Below are 27699 nucleotides of genomic sequence, written 5' to 3'. Positions count from 1 at the left end.
CTGACTGCAGCCCCCATACCCCACCTCCCTGTACCACTGGGAGTAAAGCTGGGCCTGGGAAGAAAGAGGGTTGGAGAGTAGGTGTTTTAAGACTTGGTTTTATTTCTCATTACCCTACTCTGATTTAATTGGTATTATATTAAACTAATTTCCCCAAGTCAAGCCTGTTTTGCCCATGATGGTAACTAGTGAGTGATCTCTCCTCGTCCTTATCCCAACTCATGAGCCTTTTGTTCTATTTTCTCTCCCCTGTCCAGCTGAGTAAGGAAGTGACAGCGCAGCTTCAGTGGGCATCTGGCATCCAGACAGGGATGTCCTGCAGTGGGAGATATGTAGAGTTTAACCTGTTCAATTTATAAAAAAAATACGCTATATTAATTACAGCATGTAATAAATATAAATTTTCCTGTGGGGAATAAAATACAAGCTAAGAAAACTAATTTTACTTTTTTATTTGTGAGAAAGAACAGAAGCACATAACTGATATCTGAAACTACAAATGGGACGTGACCCTCCTAACACTTGGGGCAAGGATTTTATCACTCCACTCACACACACAGCACATCCATGCTCCCTTGCCATCATCACCTGAAGTTTTTGCAACTTCACTAAAATTGTGTTTCAGACAGGCCGAGCAGACAGGAAGCTCATGGTTTTGCTGCTGCTCTGAAGCCTAGCTGTAAAAGAGCAAGGTGCCCACTAAGCCTATGAAACCATGAAAACCACTCTGTCATCATTGCCCAAGAGTTAAGTAGGAAACGCCACGAAATATTCCCACAGCACCTGCACCAAGTGGCCACAGAGGTTGGGTAGGGGCTCTTCTCCTTCTCCCAGCCCCTCACTCCCAGCGCCTCTGGCAGGGGACAGCACCAAGATCCCAACACCACCAGCAGCATGGGACACAATAAGCTCCACCATGCCCAACCAGAAAGCCAAACAAATCCTGGGCTGCATCAAAAGCAGTGGAGCCAGCAGGTTGAGGAAGGGGATTCTGCCCATTCTGCCCCTTTACTCTGCTCTTGTGAGACCCCACCTGGAGTGCTGCATCCAGCTCTGGGGTCCCCAATGCAAGAAGGACATAGAACTGCTGGAGCAAGTCTAGAGGAGGGCCACAAAATTCATAAGAGGACTGGAACACCCCCCCTGTGAAGACAGGCTGAGAAAGTTGGGGCTGTTCATCCTGCAGAATAGGTTGTGTGGAGACCTCATAGCAGCTTCCAGTACCTGAAGGAGGCCTACAGGGAAGCTGAAGGGGGACACTTCGTCAGAACTGTAGTATTAGGACAAGCAATAGCGGGTACAAATTGAAAGAGGGGAAATCGAGGTTAGATATTAGGAATAAATTCTTTACTGTGAGGGTGGTGAGGTACTAGAACAGGTTGCCCAGGGAGACGGTGGATTCCTCAGCCCTGGCAGTGTTCAAAACCAGGTTGGATGAGTCTCTGAACAAGCTGTTCTAGCGAGAGGGAGGCTTGGACCAGATGATCCTTTTGGTCCGTTCCAAGCCCCTCCCATTCCGTGATTTCGTCACGGTCACCGGGCGGCGCCCCCCCGCGTGCTGCCCCGCACGTCGCCGCCCGCCCCGCCCATCCCCACCGGCGCGCACGCGCAGCAGCCCCGCCCCGCCGCGGCCGTGACCTCGCGTCACCGCCCCGCCCCCCGCGGTGACCCGTAAGGCGGTGGCGCGCGCCCCAGCTGTTTCCGGCACCCGAGGCAGCGCAGGCGCAGTGGTGCGGTCTCGCGCGGCGAGTGTTGTCGTTCCCGGTTCGGCCGCTCGCGCCCGCTCCGCCCGGGCGGTACCGCTCGTGAGGGCGCGGCCCCGGACCGCGCTCGGGCCCTGATCGGGCTCGGCGGCGGCGGCCGGGGCAGAGGGGGGAGGTGGAAGCCGCTGCCCGGCAGGCACCGCCGCCGGGAAGGGCCGTGTCGCGTCGCCACCGGGTCATGCGGGGAACGGAGGTGGGGGGAACACGGTGAGCGCGTGCCGGACATACGGGGCTCGCGCGCGTGACGCGGGGTGGGCCGGGGACAGCGGGGACGGGACGGGACGGGACGGGACGCGGTGCTTGTTTACGCGGCCGCTCTCGGCAGCGATTCTGCGAAATGGCGCAAGGCAAGAACAGCGCCCGCTCCCCCCCGGGACAGGAGGAGCCCCTGTGCCTTTATAACCCGGCCCGCCGGCGGGGCCCGCAGCCCGGACCGTAGCGCGGACCCAGCGGGGTAGGCACAGCTCAGGCAGAGAAGACCGTAAGTAACGACGCCGCAGTCTGCGGCGGTGTCACCTCTGCTGTCACTGTGGCGTCGGCCTGCGCAGAAGTTGGCCTGCATGCCTACCTGGCGGCCCTCCTCGGCACTTGTCACGGGGGCTAGAGAAGCCTGGACTTGCCATTTGGGCAGATAATGGATTTGTGCCTGCAGTGTCAGCGCAGCTCTGGTGTGCTGTGTAAAACGCTGCTCCGCCCGTCGCATCTTTCTTTGCAGAGCAAGGGTTGTATACTGCCCTTGGCTCTTGGGATAGACGTGTCTCATTGAACTTTGCTCAAAGAATTGGCATCCCTCCTCCACTGTGAGAAATTCTGCAAAGGGGTTGTAATATAATGACATTTGAAATGTGATTTCTGCACAAGGTAATTTGGTAAAGAAAGACAATTTTCTCTCTATAGGAAAAAACAGCAATCAATTTTCTGTATGTCACTAAATGCTTTTGAGAAGTGTAACATTGCTTAAGATAGGCTTAAACTGGCCTTTAGGGAGTAGCATGTTGAAATGTTGGGGTGGCGCTACCAAATGTCCTGAGCAGTAAATATTCCCATGAGTTTATTTCATTTTAATGCTTTTATGTCTTTACAGAAAGCGTAAATAAGCTGCATCTTAAACCACTCTGTGATTTTTAGTCTACTTGTTACTGTATATGGGTCTCCATTGTTGATTTTTTGTTGTTTTTTTTTTTTCTTTTTCAGATAACACTACACTACGAGACTTATTTATTGAAATATATTTTCTGGAATGAAGTAGAAAGCAACATAGAAAAAGCATAATTATTTATAAGTAATGACAGTTCAATTATCTTTGGATGCATATTTGGTCTTTTTTATTAACCCAAAAAATCTTTGGTGGAAACAAAGAAACAAATATCTGTGTTTGCATAGACCTAAAGTCTGCTGGAGGATAAATCATGCCACACACCTGAGAGTTTTGCATACAAGCGAGCCTCGGTGTAAATGGGCCAGAAGCAGAACATTTTGGTATAGCAAATATATTTACAGTCATGAGTTTTTATACTGTAGAATTTCTAAACTTCTAACTTCTTCTTCCAAAGGACTTACAAAGGTGAGCATTCGCATGTCACGAATTAAGAATACTATAGAATCTGTTTCAAAGGCTGTGTCTGGCACTCACAGTGAACTGGTGTCACGAATAGCTCGATTAAAGTCACACTCAGGTACTTTGGGAAAAGCAAATAAAAGTAGTGCAGGTGTAAGTAACATCAATGCAAATCTAGGCAATGATAAAAAAGTCACAGATGCCAGGACTCAGGAGGATTGCAACAGAGGCCCATCTGCAAAGAAATCCACTTGTGCAAGTGAAAACTTGGAATCTGTGTTAGTAAGTTCAAGTGGTACTTGTCAAGATACTCCAGAAGTTTCAGCATCTACTAAAAACCACCTTTTTCATATAAGCTACTTTTCTACAAATTTTGGAGAGACTTACAACTTCATAGCTGATCATATCAACTCTTACTTTAGTAATTCTGTTATGGAACAAGAGAAAAAAAGGAATGCTTCATTACAGGACTCTAAAAGTGAAGAGAGGAATAAGCTTGATTCATCAGAAAATACTGTAACGGGTGAAAAAAAGACAGTGGATTCAGCAGCTACTTTAGCTCCTGAAGCAGAGACTCTGGGTGCTGAAAAGACAAATACTGCCCTTCCAGTTTCCACTAAAAAAAGTATTGCAAACTTTCTCTCGTATCCCAGTAACAGCGTACAAGCTTTTGTAGACAGCTATATTGGGGGGCTGGTTCCCAAGTTAAGATCCGAATCAAAAGTTGTTTCACCAGAAAAGAGTAAACAGCCAGAACACGAAGTGTCTGAGAAGCCTGATGAGGACAAATCAAAAGAGGCCAAGACTGCAGAAGAGAGGGAAAAGCATCTGTCTCTTCAGAGAGAAAAGGCAAGTCTTTGTTTAGTGTTAATTATTTATGTGTTATTTCTATGTATATTTTATACAAGTGTATATACACACTGCACTAGTGTAGTGTATGGAACCATACATATACATACATGCTTACGTAAATAAGTATATACCTCTGTCTGTACTTACATATGTACACATACTTTTATTCATATGCATACCTACATGTAAGTACATAATGTGGTGTCCCTGTCCATGGCAGGGAAGTTGGAACTAGAGGGTGTTTAAGGCCCCTTCCAACCCAAACTGTTCTATGATTTATTCTATGTACTTTGATAAATAAATATATATGTAAAACTGTATAAATTTTCATGTATATACGCATACTATATATAAACTTACAAATACATATATGTATTTAAAAATAGGTATATATACATCTGTATACACGTATAAAAATATGTATATACTTTTTATAGAAGTACACATGTATATGTAAGTTTATATATAAAGCATGTATATATATATAAATATACACGTGTGTGTGTGTGTGTGTGTGTGGTATATACATATACTTAGTTCATGTATATGTAGAGAGACTCCATAAATACAGACAGATCTAATTGTGGGGGGGTTTGTAGTTATAGTAGTTTCACAGTTCATGGTTTGTTTATGGTTCCTATACCATGATTTCAGAGTTGCCCTGAAAATACACCTGAATACATGCTGACACATGTTTGTTTGGTGTATTCTTGCTGTGAGCTGACTTTATTTAGTTTACTAGTTAAGAATCAAAAGGTCGTCTGTTTCCAGTTTAAGTAATGCTTACTTGGAAGGTGTAGCAGATCTCTAGTACAACATCCTGTTCATTCCTTCTGAGAAATCTTAAAATAACACGTTGGAATTGGTGTTGACAAATTTGACACATTTCTTAGAGTGGTTTTATATTATCTGTTTATCTTTTTTAGATTATTGCAAGAGTGAGTATTGATAACAGGACTCGAGCTTTAGTTCAAGCCCTACGAAGATCCACTAATCGGAGAGTCTGTATCAGCAGGGTTGAAGAACTGACCTATCATCTTCTAGAATTTCCAGAGAGCAGAGGAGTTGCAATTAAGGTGCAAATAGTCCTTATGCTTGGATAAAAATTAAATATCTGAGAGATGATTGATATAGAATAATATAAAACCTCGTTATTTGCTTCTGTGGACTAGTCTTATTTGTAAAGATTACAACTTGAGTGTCTCTTTTTGTAACTCTTTAGCTGGTTTAAGCAGATTCGTGTGCAAACTATCAGCAGTTTAGCTAAAGGCTCCTAAGATTGCAGTGTTTAATTTAGAAGCACACGACATGGTCATGTGGGGAGGTGGTATAGCTTTTTTTTTCAAGGGGTCGGGGAAGGTCGTACGCTGTGTCCTCTGTGGCAGTTGACCAGACGGGAATGTACTGTACAGTTGATCTGCATATGCACAGTGCTTTCTATGCTTGTTTACATGCTTCCTTCGAAGAGAGAAGTATAGCCATCAAATAAGTGCATGTAATCTAGTCCTACTCATTTTCTTCCCTGCAGTGAGAGGACAGGAGGTGGGTGGTAGACTATTCTAGAAGTACTAGCTCAATCACAACATTTGTCAGCCTTGTGCCTTTTTCCACAAGATATGATAAATGTGTGACATAAATTGTAGAATTTCTGGAAAAGCAGCCTTTGGGAATGGAGTGCGGGCCAGATGAATCATTTGGGCAGGGTACAGGTCAGGAGTCCACATAAATATATGTGAATTATTTTATTATGAAAGAGTATATCCACTCTTCCCATTTGGATTGTAATGCTCTATGTATTTGTGGTAATGTACATTTAAAAAGTACTCCATGTGAGGAAGAATTTTAATATTTGTTATTAGTGTACTTAGAAGGCATTTCTTGTTTTGAAGCAATGTGATACTTTTTAAGCAAAATCTGGGCTTTTACCTGTACTTGATGTGCTACATACTCAAATCTATATTTGGCTAATGTGACATTAAGCCAATTAAACTTAATTCCTGGTGAATGTAGCTTTTCTAGCTATTCGAAAGATTTGTGTTTCACCTTGACTGCTGAATTTTGATAGGTAGTTACTTTTAGCAATGAGATGTGTACAACATAATATTGGTATCCTTCATTTCCATTTTTAGAGAGAGAAAGATGGGTAAATATGGTTTTGAAGAAGTTTTCCTTCAAGTTTAACTAATATTACTTCTATACTTAAATGCCAAGCTAGTAAATTTAAGCATGGATTCTTTTGCTATAAACATATGGTTGGAATGAAATACCTTTGTATTCATCAATAGGAAAAAGTAATCCCATGCCTGCTGCGACTGAGACAGGCTAATGATGAAAGTCTTCAGGCTGCTGTTAGAGAAACTTTAGCTCTGATTGGATATACCGACCCTGTGAAAGGCTGGGGAATTAGAGTCCTCACTATTGATGGAGGAGGAACAAGGTAAAACTTCTGTAACCTTTTTTATACTGTAACTAGAAAGAAAATTTCAGTTTCTCTTTGATAAATGTATGCCCAAAGAGGCAAGTCATGCTTTACATTTGTGTTACACGGGTACTGTTTTTGTATGCATTGGTGCTTGACTGGTGCTCTGTTTGGTGCTTGTTTTGCCATACACAATTATCTTGCTCTATCCCAACTGTTGCACGCCAGAAACACAAGTCTGTGGTCTGTAATGCATCTCTCCCATTATTTCAGACACTTTGAGTTGGGGGCCATACAAACCCCACACAGAAAAATACTGTACCCCAAGGGGCATTATACAGCCCTGTTAAGACCAAACTTAAAGTGCTGTGTGGTGTGGATGCAGCTAAAATCTCTTGAGTCTACATCCACAGAATGATCATCCCCAAGCCTTTACTACAAACCAGTATGGTTGAAGCTGTTGAGTACTATTTTTGGTTTGTCTGAGTATGTAATTTATATTTAGTATTCATCATTCTATTTTAATTTTGTTCTGCTACTCTTTTATTCCCCGAATTATTCAGTATTTTTATTGTTGTAGTTATTGAATTATAATTAGCTGTAAGACCACCTTTAATTAATTATGACTATGTAAGATAAAACTGCCATTGCATGTGAAGGGGATTTTTGTGTTTCAGGGGCTTAGTTGCACTTCAGACTCTTCGGAAACTAGAAGAACTAACTGGAAAGCCAGTTTATCAACTTTTTGACTACATCTGTGGTGTAAGCACAGGTAATTATTAAGCCACAATTTGGAATTTTGCTGTGAATATAGTACCAGAACATCTGAGAATTAAATGTAGGTTTTACAGTTTCTGACGTAGAGGGTAAGCTGGGAAAGCATAGGTGTGATTTCTAAAGTCTGTCTTTTTTCTTCTATATAAGAACTTTGGCTGGTTTATGATAGTTGTGACTTCAAACTGATTTGTCATTGTTTTCAATTAATGTGAAATCTTCACTTTGCACACAGATACAGTTATCTTAGATATTTATGGGACTTCACAGACAACTAAGTAATGCCCCTCAGGGACTCCTATTGGATCAGTAATGCTTCCCATCTTTGTTAATGACCTGCACAGCAGGACAGAGTGTGCCTGTAGCAAGATCTTGGATGATTTAATTTAGAGGAAGTGGTCAGTATAGTGGTGCCCCTGTTCAGATTGGCCTGTACAGGCTTGACAGGTTCAGTAAAACCAAATACAAAGCCCTCCATCTAGAAACCAGCTTTAAAGGAAGAGACCTAGTCTTGATTCATACAAGCTGGACATGAATCATCAGTGTACCCTTGAGCAAAGAAAGCCAACCGCGCTGGCTTGCGTGGACAAGAACATACAATAACAGATGAACGGTCTCTGTTTGGCTATGAGTGTCTAGTTTGGGGTTCCTCTGTAAACCCTAAATTTTGGGGGGTGTTCTTGTACATACCGAGTGAGTCTGGCACAGGGTCTAGCAGATAATCAGGGGACTGGATCTCATGACATATAAGGGAGAGAGTGCAAAAACTGGGTTTATTCAGCCTTGAGAAGAGCAGGCTAAAGCAAAGCCTTTTTGCTGTTTCAGTTAATGAGAAAATATAAAGAAGATGGAGCTAGAGTCATCTTGAAGGTGCACAGTGATAGGAGAAAAGCCAACGGACAAGCTGGAGTATGGGAAGTTATAATTAGGTTACAGAATCTTGTTTTTCTTGCAGAGATGGTCAGACACTGGAAGGAATTGCCTGCACAGGCTGGGGAATCTCCATCCGTGGAGATATTAAAAACTTGGCTTAACAAGTCCCAAGTAACCTATTCTAATTGAACCTGTTTGAACAGAGGCTGGACTAGATGACCTCTACAGGTCCCTCCCAGACTTAATTACTCTTGTGACTCAATATTAAGTTACTCCTCCCTAGAAAGCAGGAAACTAAAGCATAAGTTTCTCTTCAAGCAATAGTCATCTCCTTCAGAAATGGTGCTAGACCATTAGCCATACAATGCTGATTTCTAACATAAGGTATATGCTGTAGTTCAATAGCTCAGCTTCCTTTAGAAAATCATTCAACCTTATTCAAGTTTTTTGCACTATACTTATATTCTATACAGTTTAATTCAGAAATTATATTAAACACAGATGATCATGACGAGAGAAAATGTTTGTGTTTCCAGAGATTTGCTTAATAGACTCAGTAGTAAAGGAGAAGATTTAGGTCTACCAGACAGAATTTGTTTGTAGGCACAATATAGTTCCCTGTTTTACAGTTTAAATAATCTTCCAAAGAAATTCTTTGTTAGTTAATTTAGCAGTAAGTGGTTGTTTCCTTGGAAGATAGTTTCCCTGCAAAATACTTCGCCAATTTCTTCAATCATAACAAAGATATAGATATTTTATCTTGGATAGAGAGGCCTAGTGTTCTTAATTTGATCCCACTACTCTCACTAGAACTAACTTTATTTTTAGTTCTTCCCCAAATTTTTGGTTTTGTAACTGCTAGTAAGTACTTAACATATTCTTTTAAATGTTGTTTGTACTATCAAGCTTTGTCTGCATTAGTCCAGCTCACAATAATAGATGACAAGACGTGGCTGGGAGAGGTTGTGCACATCTGTCAGCATGTACTAGCAGTTCTGTTTGTGTTGACAGTACATATGCCAGTGAATCTGGATGAATTGTGCTTTACAAGAGTGATGTGTTAAATGATAGGAAGGATGCCTCTTGTGCATTGCACTTCTCTTTTCTGCTGCACTTTCTGTATTTCTTAATATCATTTAGCTGTTTTGCCTTTGAGGTTTAGAAATAATCAGTTTGCTCTGAATTCAGCATCACAGAGTGTCTTTGTAGTTAGCTTTCCTGTAGTTGTCTTCACTGGGGGTGAGAGCATTTAAATGCAGCAGTCACAGAGAAAGGTCACTGCAATGATGCTGTAATAGGCCCTGAAACCTTGGAAACTGCTCACCAAAATAGCAAATGCGTGATAATGTAGAAGTGATGCTGGAGAGTTTAGAGGAAAACAAGATAGCAGAGGATTTGCATGCCTTGGGAAAATGGTGTTTCTCTGCTGCTGGGTGTTAGAATACAGGCATTTGGTGACTTGGCAATTAAGTTTCTCTTGATGAAAATTTGTGTCAAATAGGCCCAAGTTCCCTTAAGTGTTTGTGCTACTTTTTAAGAAACTGAGACCATCAATGCACTGATGCTCAGCTGTCAGGGTGGTGGGGTTTGTGAGAGCGAGAGAGGCTTGGAAGTCATATTTCCTTTAAAGCCATCCATAACTTCCTTCATGTAGTTTGTTCTGCACGTGTTGTACTCTTACTCTATTTCAAGCATTTGCACCTTTTAGAAATAATTTTATTCAAACCTATTGCATTTATTTGTAAATTGAAAAAATCACGTGTCCTAACTATTCTTAATGCTTAATTACATGCTCTCACAGTACTGCACAATTAGATTTAAAGCTTATATGTGTCCCTTTCAGTTTATTATGTCTAAGAATTGTGTAATGTGTTAATTGTATTTCTCCACAGTCTTTATTGGTATTCAACAGCCATGCTTTTTGAATGCTGTTGTTTTTTCTCCTGTAAGGGTAGGTCATAATTTTTGCTAGGCATACACTAGATGGCAGCATGTATGAGACTAACTGTAAATGATTGCAACCAAATGTAATCCTAAGTACTCAAAACTCCCTTATTTTTAAAGAATTTTCTGAGAATTTTTCTCTACTGACTTTAGAGTTTTCAAAATAGCAAGTAATGCTCCTAATATCACAACATAGATTTCTCTTACTTATTTCTCTTTCCAAGTAAAGCAGTGGATTTAATTTGTTTTCTGCCCTATACTTGTTTGCAGGGATGAAATCTGCAAAATGAAATAATGTCACTTTTCAACTTCTCATATTTCTGGTTTTGAAAGTAGACTTTCTATCTTATATATGTCCCTTTAAAACGTGGTCTGTGATGTCTGAACAGAAATTTACCGATATAAATGTAAATTGGTCTTCCTATTTCCAGACAGATACTCTGCTAACTTATGACCTACATTAACTGGTAATACATCTTTGTAATCTCACTTCAGGCTACATTTTATATTGCAAAATATTTGTTTTTCAGGAGCTATATTAGCTTTTATGTTGGGGTTGTTCCATATCCCTCTGGATGATTGTGAAGAACTGTACCACAAATTAGGATCAGATGTTTTTAAGCAGAATGTCATTGTTGGAACAGTCAAAATGGGTTGGAGCCACGCCTTTTATGACAGTGATATATGGGAAAAAATGCTCAAGTAAGTAAATAATGATTAGGTGAAAAATAATTAATGTAGTGTCTGAGTGCCTTTGGTTTTATTATTGCTTCACTGGTAATGAAATTTCTTAAAACAACTAGAAAGGAGTAGCATATACTCTAATTCTGCTGCTTTCATATCTACCAAAACACTGAAAGCCTTTAATGTAATGATTTCTGTTTCTGGGGAATAAAGTAAGCTTTAATGCACTGATTTCTGATTATATTCCTGTATGCTTGCCAGCTCTGTTTGATCTGACTCATTACAGATTTGCTACAAAATTTACTAGCCACCTGCTGTGCCTTTTTTCTTATAGGAGATTGGTGAGAAATGAAATTATGTGCTCTAGTAGGGATTTTTAATGTTGGGGGTTTGCCCATTGTCCCTTTCTTTGAAAAGGGAAATGAGCTGTAAGGATCACAATGAAAAAATATCCTCAGTGTCAGAGTTGCCCATTAAATGGTATTTGTTCTTAGAAATGTGTACACATGCATTAATGGCTACACAGAAAAAGTCACTGTAAGGAATTATTGTATTATGTGTTTTATTCATCTGTATTGGTATTGATAGTTCAATTGTTTATAATTTTTAGCAAACTAATATCATAGTCTCTCAACCAACATAAGCTGGCACTACCACTGAAAGAACTGAAACAGTCTTTTCTGAGAGAAAGTGTAAAAAGGTAAAAGGTTCCTTCTGATAAATAATAAGTTCCTTTGGGAATATTTGAGATACTATGAGATTGAAAGAGGGGTTTTTTCTAAACTTTTTGTGGGAATACCTTTGCTGTTTGAGTTTTAAGCATATCGCATCTTTGAAGTGGAGAGAGAAGCTTCGAAGCACCACTTCTCTGTGCTCTTGCATATTTTTAGAAATAAGTATGTTTATCAAATTAATATCATGAGCTTTTCTTTTCAGATATCTGGAGGTCTTTTTTTTAGAAATGAGATTTTTCTCTGCCTTTCCTCTTTCCCCCCTGCTCAACTAAAAGAAGTCTTGTGAAAATCACAATAACCTCATATGAAAGTATTTTACATGCTTTTAATTAAAATGCTATTTTTTTGGTTTTTGCAGCTGTAGCACATTAGGTAAAGAATTCCAGTGCAATAGACAGAAGCCAGGCAATTAATATACTATCTATAGACTGAATTGGAAATTAAATGTGCTGATCAACAAATGACTTCCTGTTGACCTAATTTCTCAATGTTGAAGGGAGATTCTATGCCTACACAACATTTTATTGAAGGGATTCCTGGAGGCTTCCTTGTGGTGTGGGAGCCTGGAACTAAGAAAGGGAATTAAAAGACTGTATAGCACCTCTTTACAGCAGTATGAAGGTCAGGTCTAACTTTCAGTCATAGTGTGAGGAAACTGCTCTCTGTTTTGTTTTAAATTTAAAAGCCTTACTTGTTCTGGGTGGGTTTTTGTTGTTTAAATGCTAGCTTGTCTCCCTTCCTTGAAATAGAGAATATCCATTGACAATATACAGACATGCAATATATGTTTAGCCCTACCATGATGTCAGTGGTTATATTTTTTGACAGAAAGTATTCCCACTGAAAATAATTAAGCTAATGTTACATTAGGCTAATGTTGCATGCATTCATGAGGTATGTTATAAATTCCATTTCAGAAAATGGAACTAATTTTAGTTAACTGACTTTTTATTCAGAGTGCTGTAGGGAATTGATTTTAAGTGTTATGTATTTGTCTGTTTTAACTTTTCTTATATATTTCTTGAGTTGCAATTTGAGGACTGGTTTTAATCAGTTACGTTGTGCAGAAAATTATACTTACCACATATCAGTCTTAGGTAGTGCTATATTGAATTGCATTTGTAAGAAGAACCTGGCTTATAGTTCCAACTTTTCTGTTTTCTTTTGGCTGTTGTTTACATATACTATTTTTTTCTTGCATATGTCTGAAGAGACTACTGGAGAAATTTGGTGAGCAGCTAGGGGTTTTCACAAGCTAGCTAAAATACTGGGATTAAGAAGCACTCAATCACTTTATGGAGTGTAGGATAAAAGCTACATGTACTCTTTTGGTAGGAAAATTGGTAATGCATGTGTTTGAGAATGCAAGTAATAATACTTCAAACTGGTATTTGTTTTGCAAATTGAACACTGTTTTCTAGCAACTGGATGGGCAGCACATCCTGTACCAGCATGTGCTATAAAAGTCTCTCCTGTAGGTTTGGTAAGGATGTAATAGTTTCCTGGTACTGCTGTTGTTGTTAGAAGAGGGTAAAAGGTACAATTTTGCCTTTCGCATTGAATGCTCTTTCTTAAGTGTTTGATTGCACCGTTGCTGTAGCCCATTAGAATGTTTCTTCAAGCACATGGTTGGCAGAATGTTGTTCATAGCGTTACTGGAATAGGTGTTGCAATATTAGTGACTGGAAGCAATGAAACAGGAACGTTTGTGAAAGAGACTTATGTAGGTCATGTCTAGAGGACATAGGCACAGACAGACAGACACAAGCAAAGTAGATAGATGCAAAAATAGGGAAATGAAATTATGTGTAAAGTAATAACCTGTGAGTGGAAAAATGTAAAATGCTTACAGGATTTAAAGTAGCTTTAATATCAAAAGTGATTTGGGTGCTGTCATGGACAGTGTAATGAAACATTTATATTCTTGTGGTCAAACAAGGTGATTGTCAATTGGCATTGAAAATACAGAAAATATTATGTTGCCGTTATATTAATTCGTAGTACAGTTTCACTTAAAATACTATTTACAGTCCTGGTTACCTCATTTTAGAGAATGTTTCTGTTGCAAGATTGTTAATAAGTAGCCAGTGACCTAAAGACAACATACACAAAGGCACTAGGAGTCTTTAACTTGTTTGCTTTTTTTCATGATAAGGTGGTAATTTGAGATAAATAAGGTATCTTGAGAATTACCAGTCTCCTCTTTTCTTTGTGATCAAGGGAATATTCAATAAAAGTAAAATTAGAAGACTTTCTTTTTTTAATGCAGTATGTGAAGAAACTGTGGAATTACTTCTGCTGTGACTTAGTTAAAATAACTGAACAGCGAGGCTTGACAAAAACATTTATATAATACACAATTACTGTATTAATGCTAGCAAGAGAACTAAATTTGGAGGTGATATTAAACTTTTATCTTTAGACCTTAATGTCTAAAGTTGCATAGTACTTTAAGGGATTTCTTGTACCTACTCGGAAGCATCAGTTCCTGACCTCCATAAAAAACAAGATGTGAGGAGATAGTTATTCAGTTTGATGGTTCCTATAATTAAGCAGTGGAAATCACTTATGCATTTTTTTAATCTTTGCATTCAGGGTTTGGGAAAAAATAGCTAATATAGATATTTCAGAAGTAGATGAAAGTGATGCAAATCAGTAGATATCTTTGATATCTCACCTCTGTCAGTCTCATATCTTTTATTCCTACTTCATGGTTTTGTGTGCCTTTGTCTCCTTCTGTAATCAGTTAGGGAGTGCAGATGGCACTTTTTCCCCTCCTGGCTGGTGACTGAGACTGGAATTAATGAGTTTATTGAAAAAAATAAAACAGTGCTACTGATAGAAGAATTGTGTCAGCAAGAGTTTTCAATCATAGGACTGGAAGCTGTTTTTCTTCCTTCTTCCCTCTCAAGGACATGTACACAGCCATCCTTCGAGCACAGATATCCACTAGTGGAGCAGCAAATTGTCCTAGCTACAAGTACAGTCTACTGTCTGCATGGAGGACTGCTGCTATTGTAGCATGTAAAGCTGCTTTTATCTTCTGACCTGACTAGGTTGATAAAGGTGTTGTTTTTACCAGTGGAAGAGCTACCACCTACTATCAAAAGGGGGTGTGAGCTGTAAGTAGATGATCTCATAAAAACAACACGTGGAATATCCCTGCTTTAAAAGTATGGCAATACTGACAACAGTCTTTGCAGAATAAGGCAAATGTACCACCAGTGTTTGGGTGGGCTATGTTCTAGGGGAGGAAGAAAACTTGCTTAAAGGACAGCCTGTTTTTAGAATCATTATGGATGACCACCAACTCTGTAAGAGTTTTAGACCTTTACTGTAAGCAAATCAAAGCTGAAATAGATGCTGAGGTGAGATTATTGGCTAGTGTGGTAATTTACTCCAGTCTCCTCTACTATACAGGAGGGTTACCTTCTAGTTAGCAATTGGAATACTGACCCTAATGCTAATGTGATGATACATTACAATGCTGCCCATTCATGTGATTTATAGAAGTGTATGCATCTGAAAAATTTTTTCCTCAAAAAGGGATATTAAATGCATATTGGATTACTGTTATGGAAGATTACATGTAGGTGTTTTAACTTTCTTTGAATCATGTGGAATGACATCTTTCTCTCCTTAGCTTTTGTTTTTGTAACAGTGCAGAAGAGTAATTTTCGTTACTATGAAACTGCTTAATAAGGATGTTGAGTTTTTGATTCCTGAATGTAGCAAAGTGCTTCATCTAACTAAGTAGTTGAGTAATCCTAATGATTATCGTTAAATATGTGATGAAGTAACTTGAATCAAGACCTCGAACACTCTTCGGATTTATTTCTAACAGCCTAGAAGGTTTGAAATGTTGGTCCATTGAAGTCAGCTGCAGAAATCTGATTAGTAAAGTGAAATTCAAGGACTCCTTCTTTTAAATCCAAAGGTTGCAGAAATAAGAATTATAAAAATATACATCTTTTTAATGCTAAACTGATGGAGCATTTTAAGTTTTGTACACTCTTTTTTGTAGAGAAAAAATGGGCTCGAATCTTATGATTGAAACTGCAAGAAAGTCCAAATGTCCAAAGGTAAGTACTGTTTTCTGAGGTAAATACTAATTGTGTATTTCACAAATACTGTTAAGAGTTCTGAGTAAATTCTGTCCCTAGAAGAATACTGGATAAACAGCATGAGTGTTGGTAGCTCTTCAGGCTTCCATTGCAATAACCTGGGCTTTTACAAGATAAAAATTAATTAGATTCTTAAACTTCTGCATCAATTTCTCATATTTTTAATACTTTGAGTTGGAATATATTTCAGAGATGTTAAAAGCCTTGAAAGCATAGAAATACTAGGTCAGCATTTTGATGTTGTGTAAAGCTTATTTTTTTCATATAAGAATTCTAGTGTCTGGAGATCCTGTCATGTCATCCATGATCTGTTTTACTGTGTTGTAAGAGGACAGGGTTTCTTCTCACTTTATTTGGAGTACCCAGTTTTCTCCAGGCACATTCTTAAGCCTAGAGATCTCTTCTCTTCCTGTATGGTAGAAAAGGCACCAAGTCATTGGAGGGGTGTTAGATACAGCAGCAGCACGAGAGTGAAAGATGAGAAAGCCTGGGTATTTTATTTTTGGTGAAGGATAGGGTGTGAAGAAAGAAGAGAAATATAATAGGACATATTTCAGAACAATCTGTAATTAACAGGTGTTTTGGTGTCATAGCACTATATTCATTGCTTTACTGTTAAATGGAAGATATTCACATTTTTCTAAACATAGAAACATGTGCCTGACTGACTGCGTTCCTAGTCCATGTCTAAAACAAGGACATGAAAAGGCTGGTGTGGTATGTTGCTTTCTGAGAGAGAAGCTATCCTATGTTGACTTGAAAGTTATCTTTGAACTGGGATCTTTGGCTTCCTTCCATGTTCTTCAGTAATAAAATGTGAATATAAATAGAGTTGAAACTAGCTGTTCCCAGTAATTGCTTTGTAGTGCTCTCAGTGGTGGCACTCTTTACAAGGTATAGCAAAATCAAAATAAAACATGCAATTGTGTGCACTGCTGCTGTTAAATCATGGCAAGTTGGATTTTTCCTGAAGGTGCTGAGCACTTGGCAACTGAAACTGCATCATGAAGTGGAAGAATACATGGGTATTGCCAAAAATAAAATCAAACATCCATTTAATAGGTTTTTTATTAAATTTCCTGAAGTTGTTTTTCTTTCTTCTTCTAGTAGTGCTTAGAACTAAACCTTCCTTTTGACAAAAACAGGAAACTTTCCCTCCATCAAATGATTGAGTATGAACCAGGCACGTGTTTTGCTTTTGCATTGTCATGTGGAAGTTACTCTTTTGTTTTCTTTTCTGTAAGGATGAATCTACTGTGAATAAAATTATTTAAATTAAGTAGCTGAAGAATGAAAATGCATAGAGTGATATCACAGCATCAGCTGTGCTCTTGGGTAAATTTCATGAAAACACCCTACTCTGTAAAATAGTAAACAAAACGGAATTGAGCAGCCACTTGGCTGCTAAAGAGTGTTTTTCTGATAGTGCCAGCCAGGCTGGCTGCAACAACACTAAAAGGTCTTGCATATTCTAACACACATAACTGTAGGCACCTTCATCTCATGATTATAGCTGTAAGATGCATTTTTTTTTAGTCATACTTTTTTGGTTTTTTAATGGAAATACCATTTTGGCCTTTCACTTTGATATACTTATTGTGATTTCTGTTACTGACATTTCAGTGTCCTTATAAAAACCTTGAAAGACTTACATTTGATTCTTTTGGTTTTTGGGTGGGTTTTAGATTTCTTTTTGGGGAGGGAGATTCTTCCTGCAATTCTTTAACTCAGGTTTTGTTATTAAGTAATCATTTTTGGGGGGAAAGAAATTGATTGACAGTTCTGATATTCATATTTAATGGCATTGTTACATTGCTGATTACAGACTTCTGAGAATAAAATACTGTTCCTAAAAGCAAAATATTCTGTAATCATATAGTTGACAGCAGCTTTTTATTTAAACATCGTAGATATTCGTAGAAACAGAGTAGCCAGTGGAAACAATTTCAGGTTAAAAATAGCATTTTCTTTAAGGAATTGGGGTTTTTGTTTGGTTTTTACTTTCACTTTTTAAAATTTAGATAGACTTTATAAAAATGCAAATAAACAATGAACCTAGTAAGATTCCAGAGACGCACTTAAGATATAAATTAAATTTCGCATTGTGGGAAGCTGTCATTTTTATATTATCATCATATGTAACTAATTTTGTTCCTCCTCATCACTAGGTAGCTGCAGTAAGCACCATTGTAAACAGAGGAACACCACTGAAAGCATTTGTGTTTAGAAACTACAACCACTTTCCTGGTGTTAAGTCCCATTATATTGGAGGCTGTCAGTATAAGCTGTGGCAGGCCATTAGAGCGTCATCTGCTGCACCAGGTTACTTCCAGGAATATGTTTTGGGCAGCGATCTTCATCAGGTGAGTTGAAATCTCCTTTAGTAAATATTTTCAATTTTACACCCGAGGAAAAAAAGTGGTCTGAACCTCTAAATCAAAACTAAACAAATAAATTGATAGCACAAAGGAAATCTAGGACAGATAGGGGTAAGAAAGGATATTTTCAGCTTCTATAGCCTTTATAGAACTAGAAAGGGTATAGGCTTAAAAATCTTAGTCTTCTCAATACAAACTTAAGCTCTTCTACTGTTTCTTTCTTCTCTGCCTGGAAGGAAACTTTATATGAGTTGTAAATTGCCTCTGTCTTCCTGCTTACAACTGGTATTTCATTGAGCATTATTTCGCTAAACAGGTGGTGTGACTTAAAAATCTAACAATATTGTGAAGTGTGAAAAGAACAGGTTATACACTTCAGTATTCTTTTTATTAGTGCATACTTTCAGTTTACTGAAGGGACTACTTTTTAATTCTTTCCATTGATAGCTTATTCAACTCTACCCTGGTTCTGGGCTAGTAAAAGGAATAAGAGATGTCATGGCAGTAAGATTAAACTGAGGACAACTGCAAAAGAAATTCCCTTGAGGATAAAGCAGTGTCTCCTATTAACAGTGTATTCTGTTTTATTGTATTACAGCTTCTGTTGGTAATTTCTTAAATAGTTTTTTTAACCATAGTGGTTTCATCCTCCAGTGCCCCTTTATTGTCCGCAGTTCTCTGAGTATTAAAAGAATCCTTCTTGCAGTACATACTAATTTAAAACTATTAGTTTTTATTTTTATAAATATCTAATGCAGATCTGCGACAGAAAAAAACTACGAAGAGTGACTGAACTAGAGACCCTTACGAAAGTGAGCATAGGGTTGTTATCACTTAAGTTTAATGAAAGCATCTGTTACATTTCTGTCATTTTAATTCATATGATGGCATCGGCCGTAATTGCTGGAAACCAATAATAGCATATTTTGAGTAATAAGGATGTACCTGGATCACATATAGAATTTCTAATGGTGTCTGTTGAAAGGGCTCTGTAATATCTTTAGCATTGAAATGTGCCTGAGTAATACTGAATTTTGAAGGCTAACAGATAAATGAGTATAAGATGAAACAGAGAAAACTTAAGAGATAATAAACATTGGTACAAAGAAACAGCTAGAATTTCATCTGAAAAAAAAAACAGCATACTTCCATATTTTGAGTCAACATTTATAAGGTGATGGAAGAATTCAGCTGTATAAAAACTCTACAGAAGCTGAAGGGTGGAGGGGAAGGGCTCCCATGGAGGGGCAGGATGGTGCTACTACATCAATCGGATTCTGAGATTTCTTTCATTTTACTGTTTTCCCTTTTTATTTAGGGCATTTTTTCCCCCACACCCTCCTTTACCTGCCTCCCACCCCACAGCCTCCCCAGTATGGTATATATTGTTATCCTTCAAACATTTTAATCAAATAAGTACGTAAGTTTTGGGGCTTTTTTAAAGCTAAAAATGGAGCAACACGTTAAATTCCAAGCCAAAACACAGCTTGAAATCCTGAAACATGTTCATCTTCCATCTGGCCAAGCAAAACTGGGAAGGGAGTTGCTTTAGCCTTTGGAGCTATTCCAGGCTGGTCCTTAACTACTTGAATGGGTCAGTATTAAGCTATGTGAAGCAGTTTTCTTCCTCTTCTCACCTTTCCACCCCCTATTTCCTTGAATTGAGAGTACATCAAAATTGGTCTGTGCTTTTGTGTGAAGAATAGCTGAATAAACAACATCTTAACTTCTACACAGTGCTTACACAATTCTTTGTCTTAATATTGTTTCTGAGTTGCCAGACCTGTGTGATAGGCAGTAAGGCTGGTATTCATTTCATCTGTTCACTTTCAAGTCCAATTTACCAGACTAGAGGATGTGTAATTAGTGTTAATAGAGATCAGATCCAGTATTTTCAGACACAGAGGGCTGGAATGAAGTATAATTTATTTTTTCCTTGCTGCAGAGTCTTTGGACAAAGCCTTTACATCTGATCTTACAAACATAATTTTGCAAATTCACCATTTTTCTCTATTTCATGTATTTTAATTACTAGAAAGGAAGGACTTAGGATGCGATTCACCCTTGTAAGCCATAAAGAACTGAATCTGTTTTCAGTAATAAAACTGTTTATTGTAGTAGAACTAGATGCTGAATTTTCTGACTCGAACTTCCATATCATCTGAAAATATCTCTTCTACACAGGCAGGAATATTTAAACCTTGAATTCTTATAGAATCGACCTTTCCAGTCTTGTGTGCTTTTTTCCTCTCAGATTGCACTTTTTCTACCATATCTGTTTCCATAATTGTCTGGTTTGTGTGGGATGTACTTGGATGCCTAGCTAGCAAATTACTACATGGCAAATGCTACAGGACTGTCTTCCTGCAGGTTTCTATCTCAGATTATAAATCCACCACTGCAAAATCAAGCAACCTTGAATTACCTTGTTTTAACCCTGGGGTAAGAGCCTCTGTGCATGTAGCAGACTGTTACCCTTTTTTCCTGGGTGTTAATAGTACCTCAGTGGAAAATGCAAGGTAATCAAGAGCTTTATCTCTGCTAAAGTATCCAAAGTGAATTGAAAGGAATACATATGCATAAGTACATTTTTAAATAAATAGAATCCTAAATGCAGTAATATTCCTGCTTACAACAATTTTCTTATTAAAATATGTTAGTATTAGCAAATCTTTGTTCTTGATTATAGTTCATATCATAAATGCAGGACTAGTAGATTATTGTTAAGCATCTTTATTCTGAAAGTGCACTGCAATTGTAATTTTAAGTTCCTCGGCCAGATGAGGTATGATCCTAACCTTTGTAGTATATATGGAAATTCCTGCTCTTTTCTGTATTATCACTTTACACTATATACTGTCTAACTGAATGGACTGCTTTTGAACTATATGAATAAATGAAGCATAACTCTGTTAGACATTCTCAACAGTACCATGATTTTTAAAATTGCATCAGCATAGTGTGCAGTAAGTATAAGTAATAATTTATGCCAAAGGCTTCAAAATTGTAGTACAGTGTCAGAAAGATGGTCTTTTGAGGATTTTTTTTTTTCATGGATTGGAGACTTGCATTAATCACCATAATCTGTTTTCTGGACATACACTGTGCTAGTTTCTTATTAATTTATTTATAATTGACCTTGCAGTGTTGATATTTCTAGACAATTCCAAGAACAGAGGTGGCCAAAATGTACATGAAAATTCAGAATAGTACATATATTGAATTTGTTTCCTGGCTTTGAAGTTTGGGACTCCTAAAGAATTATATATAGAGACCAGGTTTTGTATTATCAGTGAGTTGTACATTTAAATCTGAATTGAGAAGCACTCTGGCATTTCATCTGATTTAAGACTCTTCAAATATGCGAAAATATTTATTTTGAAAACGGAAATTTAGTGGATTTGTTTTAGGGTCATCCTGCATATTCTTGTCTTATGGTATCTAGCTTTTGTTGGAATTGGAGTCCTTTCACAAACATATGAAGTAGCTGAAAGAGAGTTATGCTTAAGGTTGACATGGATTCGTGGAGTTTTTATGTATGACTCTAGACGTCTGTGCTGGAGTCATGCCTGAACTGAACTGTAGCTGTTGGCTTTATGACTTGCTTTTCCATAATCTATATAGTTATATGTGTATGTGTATTTGTGTACACACACACATGCCCTTTCTCTGGAAACATTCTAGCCTGACTTCTGTAATATAGTCACTGTAAATGTTCAAGGAGATTGTTAAGTGTGTTAATTTTTTTAGTGAGGTAGTAAATTAGTTTTACAGTTCTTTTGATGTCATTGTTCAGAAAGGTGTTTCTAGGTGCCTGCACGCTTATTTGTGCTGCAGGTGAGCTGATCTTGGTTTGTTAAATTTCCACAAAAAGTCAGCAGTTCCAAACCAAACAGCAATATTTACATTCAGGTCAATCATGCCATGCTATCTGGTTCTGCTCTGTCAAGTAGGAAAAAACAGCGCAGCTGTTGGTAGATGAGGAGAGGAGGATTAATATTCTTTGTGGTTCAAAAGAGGAACACATTAACATTCAAAGGGATTTAATCCCTGTAACATGCTTCTCCAGGAACCGTGCAAGTCAAGAGAGACTAAGTCATGATGTTACAATATAGAAGCCGTATTGCCACATGTCAGCTCTTTTATTTTGAAATGTATTTATGAAGCTCTTAACCTCTCCCCAGTCATGCTACAAACCAGTGATTTTTTTTTTCCTACTTCCACAGTAGGGTGTTATTTCTTATATTATATATTATTTTTCTTTTTTTTGTCCCTTTTTATTTTTCTGTAGTGTGAAAAACATTTGAGGTACTCAATGTCACTTCAGTAAACAGTAAAGTATGCTGAGGAAATTATCAATTAATTAAAAGAGCAATGTAAGATTTAACAAAATCATTATGCACACTTCATTTACTAGGTTTTACAGCAAAAACTAAATTTGTCCCACTGGATTAATTCAAAGGGCAGCAGGGATTTGTGTGTGCGATGGTGGTAAATTCAACAAAGCCACAGATTTTTCTCAAATAAAATATAGCCAATATCATACAAAGGGCTTGATCACCTTTTTCTTGACAGCTTCCCATGATTTCATTGTTGTATTACAGTTCCATTTATTATAGTGCTGATGTTAATTTATAACAGTGTTCAAATAACTGTTTTCTTTGAGCAAGATCACGTAGTAAAGCAGTTAAATTGGCACGTGGTCAGTTAGTGGAGTTTTAATAATGTGGGTGTAGCAGGATGTGAGGTGAGAATACAACCTAGAAATAAAAAAATATATATGGTACATTAGTATGATGTAACTAAAGTTTCAAGTCAGACCTTCATTGAGAAAAGATATTTTGCGATTTCTTCATATTTTTCAAACTTTCCCCTTCCTTTGATTAGGCAGTAAATCTGTAAAGCCACTTCATCTTTTGTAGCTTGTTACAGGAGAGGCCTTCAAAAGTGATTCGCTTAGTGGATCCTACCCTAATTGGTTTTACACGGTAGCTTTTAAAATTAGATTCAAGGGTGCTTCTCAGGCTCTAAGAAGACACAGAATATAGGTCACATTGAAGTTCTTTTCATTCTTAGGATATGCCACGGTGATCAGTATGCACCAGAGCTTATGCAGACTCTGGTTTAGTAGGTGTATCTTGTTCTCACAATGATAGAAACAAATATTTCTTTGTTTGTCTGTCTACTTGTTGCCATACACATTTTCCTACAGCCTTCAAGGCGGTGTCACGTACTATTTAAGCAAGAGGGAATTTACTGGAACGTGTTAGCTACATGGATATCTGCATTTATTTCTCTCCTATGGATTTTATAGGTTTGGTTAGCAGCTCTGAAGGTGGACATGCATGATGTGGTTTACCAGCCTTTGTGGAATTGCTGGTTATTGCACCAGTAGTATTTTGCAGAGCAGACTGCTTGCAAGATTCCCCAGAGGGGCTTGCTAAGTGAGATGCTACTGGAAGATTTGTTTAGTCATGTGAGAGTGTGTTTTGTTTAGGCATTTAACTTGAAAGCATTATAATTTTTTTCTCAATTGATTCAGAGTGCTTATTTAAAAGAAAAAACAAAACCTCACTCAAATGAGCTGTATTACATTTAACTATTTTTTTTGCTTAGACTTCTGAGTCCATATGTCTTCAGTAGCACTATTGACCAGCTAATATTTTCTGTAAAACAAATCTTGTAAAGTCTAAGGAGGCTGGGTAGAGTGAAAAATTATGAACTGAGTCAATTCAGTAATCTCTGTACAAACAATTCAGGTTGTTGCACTCAAGTTCTGATGGTACTGGCCACTATTCCTTAGATCAAAAAGAACAATTTGTCAGTTCTTGATGGCTTATAGTTTTCAGTGTCCCTGGTTGTGTATTTGTCTAATACTGACTTAAATGGGGCCACATTTTGAAATGAAATAGCCTAGTGATATTCACTGCAAATAAGAGCCTAAGAATGTAGTGGGATTGTTTCCTTAAGGAAAGCTGGTTTATGATGCATAGTGGTCTGGTGCTTAATGTGAAAAATCATTTAATGTTTTGTCAGCTACCGTCAAACCTCTAATTTGCCTTCTTTGTTGCAGTTTAGGAACCTGCCCTCATCTTGCCATGGATACATGTGATAGGAATAATTTTCACCATGCATACAAATGTGCATAAAGCCAATTAGTTCAATACTGAGTGCATTTCCATTCATTGAATAGGGCACAATGTCTAAGCCCTATTTCCTGTACTGAGCTTCTCTTCCAATATAAGGATTAATCTGTGGTATTAATTTTCCAAATCTGAAATAATTTGGCAATCTCTTCAAAGATTCTTTGCATTTCAATGTTTCTTTTACTTGTTTCTTTTACAGTGTTGTTTTTAGTAGCAGATAATTCTAGATTTTTGGTTACAGAATTCAATTATTTCAGCTATCACTTCCTTAGGGAAAAAAATAAGGGAAAACAGAACAAACCAGTTTCCCTCAGGTCAAATTGGGTCCTCCGTCGTGGTTGCCAACTGCAATAGAGGTTGCTGTTGATAAAATGTAAAGCTGTCTTTGCTGTTGCTACTCTTGTAGAAGGTTATTTCAATAAGGTATCTCCTCATTTTTCTCATGGCCAGAAAATTTTTCATTTTCATTCTTAAGTCTATTCCTAGCTAATAGACACAAATTTTCCTTGTGCCAGTACTTACTGTTCTCTAGTTTAATTTACTTTTCTTCTTGAAGTATGTACCCTTTTCATGTTTATATACAAAACACTCATATCCTTTTTTATTTTGTTAGTCTGTCTCAATTTTGCAAAACAGATTCTTGTCATCCTAATGGTCCTTCACTGCACCTGCTGCAGTGTGAGTGATCTTTCTTGAAAATGGACTGTCCAGTATGTTTTTGGCATGACCTGAGACACATTCTGCAAAGTCGAATGATATACCAGATTCAAAATCAGCATTTCTAAATTAGAAGCAAAATTCAGAGGAGTTAATTTGGTCAGGCTGGAACACTGTATTCCATATGTTGTCTTCATTGTGTGATGTATTTGCTGTTTCAGAGAAAGGTACACCTTAGAATTACAGTTGCCTTTCAACAACAACAGTTGGTAGTTTAAATCATTCTGTGGTAGCTCTACTCGGAGCTTTCTCATGGTGGTTCTGATTCCAACTGTATTTTGTCATCTAGTTACTTCTTAACTTAGGGGACCCATGAAAGCACAGAACTTTTCCTTCAGTTCTTTTCCCCCTCCCCCTGCCCCCACTGTGTTAGCTTGTTAGCTTGGGAAATAAAACTAAAAGAATTTTGAAATTGTGAAAATCTGACATGGATCTGTGATTTCTTGTTTGCATGTGGAGGGTTTGTATTAATGTGCTTCTTTAGTGCAACAGCTTGTGCTTTCTCCTTATTCTGATACACTCTGCCATAGCAAATGGAGTATTTATGTGCTTCCTAAGTTAAATGTTGTCAGAAAGGACAAATATTCTAGACTTGAGTACCCCAAGCGTCATCTGAATCCAGAAGGATTTTATTCAGACGCGTAGGTTGGGATTTTTTGGTTGGTTGGCTTGGTTTGTGGGTTTTTTAACTGTCCTGTTGAACCTTGCCTGTGCTTCACACACATCGTAAGGAGAACCTGAGTTCGGGCCTGTGTCTGGAGTCAGTGTAGGTTCAACCATGGGCCAGGTTTTTTTCTTATTTTACACACCATGATCCTTGCTTGTCATACTACAAGCAGTTCATCATTTGGGAAACACAGTTATAAAATATGTACTGTTTTGGTGATGTGTGCTGTTGTTCATTGCAGAATTCATTTAATTAGATCTGTTATGCACAGACTTTTAGTGAAATATCTGACAATATATTTTAATGCCAAATAATTCTTTCTTTTATGGTGCCTGCTAATATTTAGCAAACTTCATCAGTACCCTGTAAGAGTACATTTTCTGTGTCTTATAACAACCCATGAATTCAGTGATGTTTTCAGAGCAGCTGGTCATTTTCTGTGAATTAATGACTCACTGGGATGAGTTAATAATTGGAGATAATCACCTAGGAGCCTACCTCAGCTAACCATTCATTCTGAAGAAATGTCAAGAGCAAACATGTCTAATGGAGGGTAAAACAATGTGAAATATATTATTAAATGTTTAGCATATAATAGCAATAGTATTGGCAGTTCTCAGAAGCATTTAACATGACATTTCTGTGTATGACCAGTGTATTATGGTGTTGCTGTTTTGTTAGGAGGAAATAATAGTAAATACTGCATGGGAAAAAAGTTGTACTGAAAAGGAAGCTTTTCAATAAACTGTCAAACTTTATTAGATTTTTTTTCTTTGTCATGATCTCAGTCTAAATTCTCACTTTGTAACTCGTGTAGCAGAAGTACAAATGTAGCTAATGCATCTTTAGATTTTTTTTTAATTGTCGAAGACTGCAGTAATGAAAATTTTAATATTGATGTCATTCAGTAATGTACATACAAATGCATTTATTTTTCATATTCTATACAAATGTTTTCTGAAGAATTTTTTCCTTTGCCAGTTCAAGGGGAATCCCTTTTTCAGTGCATGTTTTAGAACTGTGACAAGTAACTGCTTATGCATTTATTAGTGTTTGAAGAGAAATCATAATTTGGAGATAGCATTTCAAAGTAATGAGCACAAGATATTTATTTCAGGAATTTAAAGCAGTAGGTCTGTCTCCCCTTAAATAAGGGAATTGGTTCTTTCTGTAATTGTTAGAAATTTGGTGTACAAGAGGATTGTATTAATATCTGTCTCCAATTAGGGTCTCTGTTGGGAATCAGCCTAGTGCAGACTGTATTATAAATTGTATGTAGTTGACCCAATAGCCTCCCTATTAGCATGATTATAAATTAAGGATGGATCTTTCCAAATACATTGGGCGAAATGTTTGTAGGAAGAGAGAACTGTGTGTCATTGTATGCGTTATGGAAAATTACCTAAGTTATTAAAAAACATTTTTTCACTCTCGTAGAGCAAAGTGGATCAGACACACTATTAGATGAAGCTAAAACAAATTGTTTTAGGACACTATACATTTTAGATGGAGATTTTTTAGAAATATTAACACCACCATCCATTGCTTGTCAGCAAGATAAAGAGGAAACAGTTCTGTTTCTGTCCTGTTCCATGTTTATAAAACATCATATATTTTGTCAAATGCTTGTTCAGAAAAATAAAGATTTCCTGTCTTACTGGGAGCTCTTATTCAGCAGTTTTATCCTCAGTAGCACTATGACCAGACTGACTGATTATTCCCAAGAGAAGAGCCATAATTAATGTACATTTCAAACATTTTTGTATATATTTAAAAGAACAGCATGATCATATAAGCTTTGTATTGAAGAGAGTGTATTAGTGCTGAATGTGATAGGGGTTAGTTTATTTACTGTTAAATCTTAATGTATAGATTTCTTTTTCCCAAAGCATATATTAAAAACTGTAATTTGTTAGCCCAGTTATGCTTGAATGAGTAAGCCTTAAAGCCTTAGGGTGGATGTAGTGACATTTTCATAATGGGTGCACAGTGCAGTGAGAGGACTAGGCTGGGATGTGAATCTTGAAGTTATTTGTATTGATAGATCTTCTGGGTAGTGAAAGAAT

At 37.6% G+C, this 27699-nt stretch overlaps 1 protein-coding gene and 1 long non-coding RNA gene across 7 annotated transcripts in view; one reads left to right on the top strand and one right to left on the bottom strand.

Annotated features, from left to right (window-relative positions):
* Positions 1-82: 82 nt before the first annotated feature.
* On the bottom strand, positions 83-1645 carry LOC135414768 (uncharacterized). Its single transcript, XR_010430821.1, has 2 exons — positions 1034-1645; positions 83-344 (listed from the first exon to the last, which is right to left on the bottom strand). It is a non-coding gene; the product is annotated as an uncharacterized LOC135414768 (long non-coding RNA).
* Positions 1646-1764: 119 nt separating this feature from the next.
* Positions 1765-27699, top strand: part of PNPLA8 (patatin like phospholipase domain containing 8) — a 37704-nt gene continuing 11769 nt past the window's right edge. Inside the window, exons 1-8 of one of the 6 annotated variants that reach the window (XM_064655953.1) lie at positions 1765-1956; positions 2958-4170; positions 5100-5249; positions 6459-6610; positions 7270-7364; positions 10714-10885; positions 15626-15683; positions 17894-18088. In XM_064655953.1, coding sequence (XP_064512023.1) covers positions 3049-4170; positions 5100-5249; positions 6459-6610; positions 7270-7364; positions 10714-10885; positions 15626-15683; positions 17894-18088 — 1944 coding nt within the window. In that variant the 5' untranslated portion in view covers positions 1765-1956; positions 2958-3048. Of the gene's footprint in view, positions 1971-2131; positions 2245-2515; positions 2625-2957; positions 4171-5099; positions 5250-6458; positions 6611-7269; positions 7365-10713; positions 10886-15625; positions 15684-17893; positions 18089-27699 lie in introns of those variants that run through there. The other 5 variants (XM_064655955.1, XR_010430820.1, XM_064655950.1 and 2 more) reach the window with 5 other exon arrangements.

The sequence above is a fragment of the Pseudopipra pipra genome, chromosome 5 (genome assembly GCF_036250125.1).
Source record: "Pseudopipra pipra isolate bDixPip1 chromosome 5, bDixPip1.hap1, whole genome shotgun sequence".
NCBI classification, from domain to species: domain Eukaryota; kingdom Metazoa; phylum Chordata; class Aves; order Passeriformes; family Pipridae; genus Pseudopipra; species Pseudopipra pipra.
Note: the sequence above shows the minus strand (reverse complement) of the source record. Positions and strands in the feature narration are given on the sequence as shown.